At 32.8% G+C, this 11,243-nt stretch overlaps 2 protein-coding genes and 1 long non-coding RNA gene across 5 annotated transcripts; all 3 read left to right on the top strand.

Moving 5' to 3' along the window:
- Nucleotides 1-487: 487 nt before the first annotated feature.
- On the top strand, nt 488-4,706 carry Beta-phers (phenylalanine--tRNA ligase beta subunit). Its single transcript, XM_070302634.1, has 12 exons — nt 488-1,043; nt 1,290-1,345; nt 1,430-1,584; nt 1,964-2,033; nt 2,100-2,366; nt 2,494-2,673; nt 2,869-3,044; nt 3,163-3,367; nt 3,464-3,544; nt 3,621-3,713; nt 4,053-4,332; nt 4,438-4,706. Exons 1-12 carry the CDS (start codon nt 986-988, stop codon nt 4,587-4,589), a joined length of 1,773 nt encoding a protein of 590 aa, XP_070158735.1. The 5' UTR covers nt 488-985; the 3' UTR covers nt 4,590-4,706.
- Nucleotides 4,707-5,181: 475 nt separating this feature from the next.
- Nucleotides 5,182-6,836, top strand: Mask (multiple ankyrin repeats single KH domain). Of its 3 annotated transcripts, XR_011447444.1 has the most exons (3): nt 5,182-5,705; nt 5,959-6,294; nt 6,646-6,836. XR_011447444.1 is itself a non-coding variant. In XM_070302729.1 (2 exons), exons 1-2 carry the CDS (start codon nt 5,460-5,462, stop codon nt 6,733-6,735), a joined length of 336 nt encoding a protein of 111 aa, XP_070158830.1. In that variant the 5' UTR covers nt 5,182-5,459; the 3' UTR covers nt 6,736-6,822. The 3 variants fall into 3 exon arrangements, 2 of the variants coding, with proteins under 2 accessions (XP_070158830.1, XP_070158829.1); XM_070302729.1 differs by lacking the exon at nt 5,959-6,294 and having other exon boundaries at nt 6,646-6,822; XM_070302728.1 differs by lacking the exon at nt 6,646-6,836 and having other exon boundaries at nt 5,959-6,455.
- A 3,202-nt stretch (nt 6,837-10,038) lies between these two features.
- On the top strand, nt 10,039-11,217 carry LOC138936938 (uncharacterized). The gene is made up of 3 exons (XR_011447445.1): nt 10,039-10,194; nt 10,279-10,355; nt 11,132-11,217. It is a non-coding gene; the product is annotated as an uncharacterized lncRNA (long non-coding RNA).
- The last annotated feature ends 26 nt before the right edge of the window (nt 11,218-11,243 follow it).

Consider the following 11,243-nt stretch of genomic DNA (forward strand, 5'->3'; position numbering starts at 1 on the left):
TTAATATTGATTGTATTTATTCTATCTTAATAAAATTAATTTTATATTTATTTTTAAAAAATTCTCTATTTAAGATGATATTTTTTTCAATTTGTAAAGGACATATATATAAAGTCAATATCTTCTAAATAAACAGTGTGCACTAAATAGTGTACTAAAAAAATATAAATAGCATTAATCAATCGGTGAATTTTTGACAAAGAGGACGATCCACTCAACATGAACGTATCTTTTTGTATGAGGTCTTTAAGGCTGTGAGTAAATCGACCAATCAAAGTCAAGAATTTTTACTATGTTGCGAATACTTGATTGTGATTGGTCGATTTGCTTACAGCCTTAGGCCGAGAGCACAGACTTTTTCATAACGCATAAGTCCGGATCTACAATAGGGTAGTAAGCCCTAACCTTAAGAAATTGGCTAATCACAGTCGAGTATTCTCCTTATACTTGATTGTGATTGATCAATTTCTAAAGGCTAAAGGCTTATTACACCTGTATAGATTCGGACTAACGGAATAAACTAATCGAGATTCGCAGAACAAAGGTTATAACAGAAATGAAGGACTCTGATTGGTTTATTTTCTTATGCGTTATGCAAAAGCCTGGGCTCCCGGTCTTACGGTTACAACTAAATTTTTTTCATATGTGTGGCCTTTACGTACTAACTAAAAATATGTAGTAGGATAAAATTACATATTAATTTGACATACACGTTGATCTTTTTAACAATAGATTCTTTATTGTGTAAACAAGATTATCAATAGATTAGATAATTAGATAAACTATTTTCGAAATAATTTATTTGAATTCATTCAGTTTTTATAATATTCCTTAACTTGAAAATCAATTCTAATATAGATCGTTAATTAGATGAACAGTTGAGAAATTAGAGGAATTGACAAGAAATCTGATATTTCAATAAAAAAACAATAAAGACATTGAGGATTTGCTTAATTAAATTGAAAAAGATTGCTGTTATATAAAAATGCCAACTATTGGAATAAAACGTGATTTATTATTTCAAGCATTGGGCGAAACATATTGTAAGTTGTAACTTCTTTATTATCTAAACAAAAACAAACGTGAATTTTGAAATAAATATATCACGCCTATTTTTGTGTTTAACTTTTACTATAATATAATCACAAGTTATATTAAAATAATATATATATAAAGTAGCTTTCACATATTACTATAGTTATTAATGCATGTATTAATTTCCTTGTTACGATTACTGTGCCTGTTATTTTTATTTATTGTAAAAAATTTAAAAAGAATTTATGTTTTAGCGGATGATGAGTTTCAAGATTTGTGTTTCAAATTTGGTTTAGAACTAGATGAGGTAGTAAGTATTGAGCTGTCAATTATCTTACAGTTATATGTATTATGTACTTTGTCTTGTAATAATTATTTGATTGTTTATGAACAGACAACAGAAAAGCAAATGATAGCAAGGGAACAAGGCTCTAACCAAGATACAGATGCATCTGAAGATATTATCTATAAAATTGATATACCAGCTAACCGATATGATCTTTTGTGCTTGGAGAGTTTAAGTGTTGGACTGCTCATCTTTTTGACCAAGTAAATATACAATTTAAGTATTTTTTACAGTTTTTGTAAAATGAATTTCATTCAAAGAAATAAAATGTCAAATTCTAATAAATAATATAAAAACAAGAAGGAAATGAGTTAATACAATTTTTTTTTAATTATCCAGATAAACATTTTGGATTGATTCTGAATTTATTCAATTTTGGAACGTTTGAATAAAAATGGTTCGAAAAGGAACTGAAACATTTAACTGGATAATTAAAGAAATTTCTTGAAGATCATTATTTGAATCTTGTTTGCGCTTGGCTCTCATCAGTTTGTTTCCTTCTTTTTTTATAGAATTTTATTCCTAAAATACTGCAATTAAAAACTAATATATAAAATCTATGGCTTTTTTTCCCTTGAACAGGATGCCCATTCCACATTATAAGACAATAAAACCAAAAACAGGGATGGAAAAAATAGTGATGAATCCAGAAGTATGTATAATATTTATGAAAATTTATATCACAATTTGTTCGATATTAAATAACTATGTTTTTCAGTGTTTAAAAGTAAGAGGCCACATAGTTGCAGCAATTTTGCGCAATGTTACTTTGACACAAGATTCTTATAATAGCTTTATTGATCTTCAAGATAAATTGCACCAAAATATAGGACGAAAGCGTAGTCTAGTTTCTGTTGGTACTCATGATTTAGATACAATTAAAGGCCCATTTTTATATGATGCCAGACCACCATCGGAGATACGTTTCAAGCCGCTTAATCAGAATAAAGAATATACAGGTGAAGGCATTATGCAATTGTATGCAGTAAGTATTCCATTTTACTATGTATTTATTAGTTTTACATATATAAAAGCTAATAAATATTTATATATAATCACATATATGTACAATTACGACATGTTATAATATATTTGTAATTTAATGCTTACAGACACATGCACAACTCAAACAATATTTGCCCATCATAAAAGACAGTCCTGTTTATCCAGTGATTTACGATAGTAATGGAATTGTTATGTCTCTTCCTCCTATCATTAATGGAGATCATTCAAAGATAACTCTTAATACGAAAAATATTTTTATTGAATGCACTGCAACTGATCTCACAAAGGTATGTACATTATATTATTATTCTTAGTCTTTACATATTTTCATTTCTAATAATAATATCTTAAAAAAAGATTTTATGATAAAAAATATAAGTAACTAATATTAATATTACACACACACACACACACACATGTATATATATATATATATGCATATATATGTGTATGTGTTTGTATATAAAACAAAGAATTTATAGGCGAAAATCGTGGTGGATACTATAGTCTGTGCTTTCAGTCAGTATTGTAGCAGAAAGTATACAGCTGAAACTGTAGAAGTGATATATCCTGATAATCAAACTTTTTATTATCCAAGCTTAAAGTATCGAACCGAAGAAATTGACTGTAATAAAGCGATAAATTATATCGGTATTAAGTAAGTGATGAAATTATTTTTATTATTGATAATAATAATTAACATTAATAATAACAATCAAAATAGTTATATTAAATTTGATGTAAAATAAATGTGATATTATTTTTTTGTTATGTAGACAGACACCAGAACAGATTGCAAAATTATTGTCAAAGATGTCTCTAAAATCTAACGTGAAGAATAATGATAAATTAATGGTAGAAATACCACCAACGAGACATGATGTGATACATCCTTGTGATATTTATGAAGATATTGCTATTGCCTATGGATATAATAAAATAGAAAAAACTATACCACATATGTCGACAATTGCAGCAGAGGTAAATTTAAGCTACTTTTTAATTAAATATAATTTAATCTATTGAGAAATATGTGTGTGTGTGTGTCTATTTTATACACACATATATGAATTTTAGTTTCCACTCAACAAACTCACCGACCAAATACGAATGGAATTAGCAGAGGCAGGATTCACTGAGGCACTAACTTTTTCTCTGGTATATTAAAAAAAAAATTTACATTATTAGTTCTTATATCTTCGATTTTGCGCATTTTAATTACATTATTTTATAGTGTTCTCGTGAAGATGTAGCGGATAAATTAGGTTATAAAATAGAAGATGTACCAGCAATTCATATATCTAACCCGAAAACTTTGGAATTTCAGGTAAATTTAATTTATAATCTCACGAGTGTTTAAATTTTCATTGTAAGTCCTCTTTTTTCTTAATCCTCAATTATTCTATTAATTTAACATATACATGTAGTGTAAACAATTTTTTGAATGCGCAATTTCATGAGAAAGTGATAGAATTTATCATACGATTAAATTATAAATATAAAATGACAGAAGAGTAGTGCAAGAAAAGAAATTAGATTTAAACAAAGATTTAAGTGATTTAAAAATGTTCGAGAAGGTATTATAGGTAAAAAAGCTTGAATGTAAAATCATTTTAATTAAATTATTAAAATTATGTAAAATATTTCAATGAAAAAATCATTATAGGTTGCTCGTACTTCACTCTTACCAGGATTACTTAAAACGATATCTGCAAATAAGAAAATGCCATTGCCTCATAAATTGTTTGAAGTTTCTGATGTTATATTAAAAGACGATAAGACGGAAGTTGGTGCGCGCAATAATCGTCGTTTATGTGCAGTGTATGCTAATAAATCAGCTGGTTTTGAGATCATTCATGGCCTAGTGGATAGAATATTATTGCTACTAGAAGTACCTTGGAGTTCTAGCAAAGACAAAAGTCAATATTATTTGCGTACAGCTGATGGTAAGATGCTTAAGATGGATGTATTATCCTTTTTTTTTTTATGATTAACATCACAAATTTAAAAAAAATTTATACAATAGAGATTTATTATTCATGTTTTTATAGACCCAACATTCTTCCCTCAACGATGTGCTGAAATTGTTTGCTATGGTGAAGTAATAGGAAAAATGGGTGTTTTACATCCCGATGTACTTTCAAAGTTTGAATTAAATATTCCATGTTCCGCCATGGAAATAAACATTGAACCATTTTTATAATGAAAATGAATGTTCAAAAATAATGAATTTCTAATGATGTTTATTTAAATAAAAATTTATTATGTGAAAATATATTATATTTAAATGAAACTTGTGATAAAAATATATCTGTATACATGATTAACAATACAATATATTAATCTTACTACATTACTTAGTTTTACAGGGTATTTTATAACAAATTTAATAATAAAGTAAAGTTTCTAATAGTCATTCATATATTGTAAAATATTCGTCACTCGTGTTGCTCTTAGATATGAGCGAAAAAACAAATAACTTTATTATCTAAAAAAGCACTTTATTATTATTATTATTTAAATAAATAATAATAATCTATTATCTATTTTTTAAATTTATAATAAAATCTATTATTTATAACAAATCTATTATTTAAAACGATTGTATATACTAAACCGAACACACTGTATATCTTAAGATTTTATCGTTAATTATTATTTTCAATTCCTACGCACACAAATAGCTTGGAGAAAAATTCTACTAAGCTCAATTGAAGTTACGCGCCATGCGATGGTGACGCTGCGGTTCGTGAAATATCGGAATCGCGAATCGTTAGAGGCGCCCGACCGTTGTGTGAGAAGGGAGAGAAATAGTTTTCGGGACTCTCTCGCCGTCGTGTCGGCCATAGTGGAAATGGCGGGTACCAGCTTACGTGAATGACGACGATCGTGCTCTCATCGTCGGGCTTATTGTCGCGCGCGCACAAGTCGTGAGGGGAAAAGAAAGAAAGAAAGAAAGAAAAAAAAAAGGGGGGGCGAGTGTACGGTGGTGTGGTTTCGGCCGCGCGTCAACGATTATCACCGATAGCAGCAATAACTGTGTTTAATCATATGATTTATCTGGAGAGGAAAGATGCAGAATGTAGTACAAGGAACGACCTCGGATAGCCAGAAAAGTCACGAAAAGCAATCCGCAGCAGCAGCACCAGCACCATCAGCAGCAGCAGCAACGAGCGTTCACTACGAAACTGGGAAGACATCGTCGACTCCCCAATCGTCGAATTCGAGCCCTACCAAGTCGGAAACCGAGACCTTCTCGGAGCTGCAGCCACGTTTTATGACAGACTCGTCGGAAAGCGAGGAGGACAGCGTTTCTGAGGTAAATCAAAGAGGCTCCTAATAAGACGTTCGTGTGCACTATGTTGGAAACAGGATGTGAGAGAGTAAGAGAGAGAGACGGATGGGAAGAGAGGGTATGAGAAAGATCGAAAAAAAAGAGAGAGAGAGAGAGAGAGAGAGAATATGTATATGATTGTCTATGCGTTTGTGTTCATTCATATGTATGTATGTGTGTGTATATCGTGTGAATGTCACTTTTGCGAACATTGTTCTACCGATTTTATTTTACACAGGTCCTCATCACATTAACGTCGACATCGAAATTGACATCATCATCCTTGTGTCATTGTCAAGGCAATACCCACGTTGAATCTTTGAATTAGTACGTTTCTCTCGAAGCTTCACTGAAGTTACATATACATGTGGGGAGTCTTACTGTAACTCTTCTTTTCTCTCTCTCTCTCTCTCTCTTTCTCTCTTTCTCTTACATAGTGTACATTATTGTATCGATAATATCGACGACTTACGTAGTGTACGCGCTTGTTACGTCGAATCGATTGTAACGATCTGCAAGTTATACGATCTACACGCGCGCGTGTATATGCGTGAGTATGCACGCATATCTCTAGGTATGTATTTGTACGAATTCCATGCATATATGTTTACACTTGTGTACATGATATGTATGTAATGTACATCGTACACATATAAGATTATATTCATCCTAAGTGACAAAAAAAATTACGAGATGACGAACCTGTGTCATCTTATGTGTCGTCGTTTTCGCTAAACGTGCAATATAGCTACATAGCTGATAAATATGAAATTTTCATGAACTAACAGGGTGTCTACTTCCTGGAAAAACATAGAAAATTGGAATATATATATATATTTTTTATATCTGGAAAAATTAGGAACTTCTCATGGAATTTTATTGAAAGTTTTCTAAAGAATTCTGTTTGATAATTTTGCTTTTACAGGATGATATCTACTCTCTGGAAAAATATGGAAAACCTGGAATTCTTAGGGATTTCTTTTTCTACCAGAAAAAAATCGGGAGATTCTCATAAAATTTTATTGAGACAAGAGAAATTTGTGAAAAACTCTTTCTTTAAAAATTTTGCTCTTATATGGTGAGCAATCGATAATCCAAGTTGTGAATTATGTGTTTAAAATATATATATTTATATATATCTGTGCCTCTGTTTATATATATATATATATATTTTAACAAAATATTTAATATGCGATACATATTCTTTTTATTGTAATTTAAAGTGATAAAAAATGAAAATGTTATACAAGTGAAAGATGTTTATCTTACGAAAACTATTCAGTTTTTTTCATATAATACATTTGCAAATCTGACACTTGAAACTTGAATGGCTCTGTGGTATTTTTTCTTCTTATGAAAAGCATTAGAGAACACAATAAAAAAAAAGATTTATCTTAGAAAATTGCATAACAGAATCTTCAAAATATTTTTTTCGCTTGGAATTTTGGATAAAAATGTTTAGATCGGAGATCTTTTTTACAAGATTTGAGTAGACACCCTGAATATAATATATAATATGTTTACAAGAGAAAGGGACCTTTTTCTCTGGACTTTTTAATAAGAATATTTTAGAGATCAGAGATTTTTTTTTTTTTACAACATTTGTGAGTGGACACCTTGAATAATATATATTTTACATACAGCGTGTATACAAGCGAAAGGACTTTACGTGCATAAAACGTTGCGAACCATTTTTTTCACTTGTTTATAAAGCAAGTCTTAATTCACAGTAAGCTTGAACAAAACGTAACAACTGAAAATCAAATTTTATTGTTTGAATGCTTAAGTTCAAATCATATAGTTCGAAAATGCGACGAAGCTATTAAGTTAGCTAATCTATAGATTGATTAAGATTTGCAACCTTGGCTAAAAATCTATTCCTACATTGTGGCTACGCTTATTCTACGCATCTCGCGATCATAACCTAAAAGAAGGCGTTGAAAATCGCTGATCTAAAATTATTTATTCCGACAGGAACCAAAGCCAATCTCGTCATATTTCAGGCCAGTCTCTTGGTTGAAACGTTAACCTCGATTAGCTTCCTCTTTCTTTTCCATTCGACAACGTAGTTATAATTGTAACATACAAAAATCGTCAGTCACTTTAATTTCATATTATTTCATCTTATTTCATCTAGATTATCATATTAATTGCGGCTATTATCGGGCCGTATTAACAATTAATTAGGATTAATTAATCCTATTTAATTTCTTTTTTCTTGTTTTCATTCGTATCTAAATTATAATCTATAAAAACAAAAAAAAACATTCAACGTTATATTTAGTCTGAAATCTGTTTTTTTTTTCTCTCTTTAATGATTTTCAAGCTTTTTTGAGATTATGATAGCATATATTTAAATCAACCTTTTTAAGATTCTATTGTAGATAAATAGAAACAGAGGAAAAAAATCATACATTTTTTTTTTAAATCATAGGAAAGGACATGAAATTGCTAAATCAGAATAATTTAGCTCAAATTTTCACTCGATACAAAGCTAGATCTAAGACGGATTCTATAACATTGTTGAAACAATTTATTTATAAATATTATCTAATAATTTTCTTGTAAAGACCCTATTTATCTATTCAAATGCAACATGTAGGAAAGAATAGCCGAGACGAAGTAGACCTGTACATAAAAAAATCGTGATTTATATATCTAAAAATACAGGAGAGTTTTATGAAAATTAAATTTCTAAACGGGAAGAGAGAAAAAAAAAACTGGCAATTATCATCAATCGACATTAGGCTTTGAGGATTCTTCCCGCTATCGGGTCAAGATATTGGGACGCGCGTCTCCCTCCCTCTTCCATTCTACGAGAGTCTTCCTCTTATACCCAGTTGTTTCGATGTTGAGTCAGCTATACCAAATGTCTTTGCTGGCGGCTAAGGTGCGTAGATGGCTACTCTCGCGTAACGTTAGGAACGAAGAAAAGAAAGGAGGAACGTCGGCGGAAAATTCGCTCGCTGGGAAAGAAGAGTTATATAACCCCGGAATATATGTATGTGTTAATAATATTGTCCGCCGTGGAAACCGAATTGTCCACGTCGATCTCTCATTTCGATCATCGTCTCTTTCGCTTCGATTTGTTGCGAGCCACAATTTTCATTGTCCCCCCCCCCCTCTCTCTCTCGCAATTCGCTTTTTTTTTTTATTTTGCTAAAGTATAAACGTCCGTATCTCGCAACAACTTGATCCTGATGTCTACGAGAGAGCATCGGGACGCGACCGCCAAGATGCAGCATTCGAATGCCATTCCCATTCTTCTTGGCATCTCTGCATGTTCCACGAGAGAAAGAGAAAGAGCGAGAGAGTAGGATGGCGAGAAAGGGAGGGGCGGGGGGAAGCGGAGGAGAGAGAGAGAGAGAGAGCGAGTAAATGAGACAGTGAGTGAGTGAGTGAGTGAGAGAATGATGGAGAAAGAGAAGGGAAGGAGAATAAGAGAGAATAAACGTGTGTATAATAAGTATCGCGCGAGTATCTATGTATTTGTGTTGCATATAAGCACTGGTTTAAAGTACATACTCGCTGTTAAAGCTAGTATGCCCCGCATAAGCACGCGCGTGTGGCGCGCATTTGTATCGCACGCGTCGTCTCCGTCCGGCGTGCGTGAAAACGCGTGCGTAGCAGCAGCCACGCAGGAAGCCGTATACAAATATATATTTAAATATCACATGGTACACGCGCGTATATAGACGCACACATATACACATATATACCGAGGGTGCCTACTTGTCCCCACACTCCTTGGAAAAACATAGAAAGCCTGAAATTTTCAAGGATTTCTTTTGTGCCCTGGAAAAATGAAGGAATTCTTGTGGAATTTTATCGCGAATGTGTCAAATATAGCGATAAAAAAAAATGAAAATTTTATTCAAGTGAAAAATGAATTTATCTCGTGAAAACGATTCAGTTCTCTCTCTTTCTCTCTCTCTCTCTCTCTCTCTCTCTCTCTCTCTCTCTCTCTCTCTCTCTCTCTCTTCCAGTACATTTGCAAATGTAGCACCTGAAACTTGAGCGACTGTGTTTTTCGTTCATATGAGCGAGAAACGTATATAATAAAAATATTTTAGAAAGTTGCGTTTAAAAAAAGAAATATTCTCTACTGGGAATTTTGGACAAAAATATCTGGAAAGATCAGAATTTTTTTTTTACAATATTCAAGTAGACATCTCGATATCTCGCACACCTACTACCGTGTATCTATATATGGTACATGATACATATATGATATATATATCACACATACGATGTCGCGAGCATGCCTGCTGCGTCTGTTCGCATCTCAATTGGTGCGCTATCTAGCGGATTTCTCGTAATACGTCGTGCTCTCGCGAATATCCGCGAGTATTCGCGATGTCGATTAGCCCGTGTCTGTCGCGCGAGTCAACCTGTCAAGCTTATTAGTTAACTCTCTCGTATATACCGATCTCTCTGCACTCGTCGCTTTCTGTGTATTCGTGGCATTGTCCACGTATGTATGTATATATATATATTTTTTTTTCTTATATAGATATATGTATGTCTCTTCTTGTGTGTTGTGTATGCCTGCTGCTAGTCGATGTATTTCGCGGAGGCAATCGCGGATAGCGGAGCCACCATATTATTTCGTATCCTATCAACGGCGTTCGCACGGTGAGTTCCTTGTTCGTACGTATATACTTGCGTTCCTCCGTGCGTCAATGACGTGGAAATAATCTCAATTTCAATCTCTCTACATCGCCTATCCGTCCCTTGTCAACGCTCAAGTTACGAACGCGAATGATATTTTACGTCCTCGCGCTGCATGGGCCGATTATGTCGTGTGGCGAGGGGTGAAGAGAGAGCAAACAAATGGAAGTACGATGCGCAGGTATGCGGTGGAGAGTGTACGCAGAATCCGTCGTGGAAGTAATATCGGTGCCGCGATCCGCTCCTCCGGGAACAAACCGTCACGCGCATCCGTCAACTGTCAAAAGTGCTGAAACGTTACTTAACGTCGCGCAGCACAACCTTTGCCACTTGCCCTTACAGCACACAAAATTATACTTTGTAGATATCGAAATATCTTTACGAATATCCTGTCATGTTGTTGAGTATGTGTACGCGCGCGCGTGTGTGTGTGTATGACAGAGAGAGAGAGAGAGACAAAATGAGTATCTTCTATGGCATTTCTCGATTAATCTGTTGAATAGCGATCAATTTTCGGGATTGCGACGTCCATTTTATGTGATTTTACACGTCCCTTTGTTCGTCTATTATGATAAATAAAATACAAGATTTATAAAAACTCGCATGATGAGAGATCGATATAAATAAATAAAGTGTGAAATTATATATATATATATATATATATATATATATATATATATATTTATAACGAACTTTTATTTCTTGCATTGCTATGTATTTTACGGATATTTCGATTTTAGGTGGAGTGTTTTGCAATTGATCAAGTTGAATTGGACGAAGACCATTCTGAATCCTCAAAATTTTTATTGACTCCCGAGGATCCTGAAGTACTCTGCGTTGATACCACTGCTT

This window comes from Polyergus mexicanus, unplaced genomic scaffold, assembly GCF_030449975.1.
Source record: "Polyergus mexicanus isolate NDT 795.1 unplaced genomic scaffold, iyPolMexi1.0 SCAF_10, whole genome shotgun sequence".
Classification (NCBI taxonomy): Eukaryota; Metazoa; Arthropoda; class Insecta; order Hymenoptera; family Formicidae; genus Polyergus; species Polyergus mexicanus.

Coding starts and splice junctions, on each gene's coding strand:
- Beta-phers (XM_070302634.1), top strand. CDS start 986: ATGCCAACTATTGGAATAAAACGTGATTTATTATTTCAAGCATTGGGC. Junction 2,034..2,099: donor AAATAGTGATGAATCCAGAA/GTATGTATAATA, acceptor TATGTTTTTCAG/TGTTTAAAAGTAAGAGGCCA. Junction 3,368..3,463: donor TGTCGACAATTGCAGCAGAG/GTAAATTTAAGC, acceptor TATGAATTTTAG/TTTCCACTCAACAAACTCAC.
- Mask (XM_070302729.1), top strand. CDS start 5,460: ATGCAGAATGTAGTACAAGGAACGACCTCGGATAGCCAGAAAAGTCAC. Junction 5,706..6,645: donor AGGAGGACAGCGTTTCTGAG/GTAAATCAAAGA, acceptor TTGCTTTTACAG/GATGATATCTACTCTCTGGA.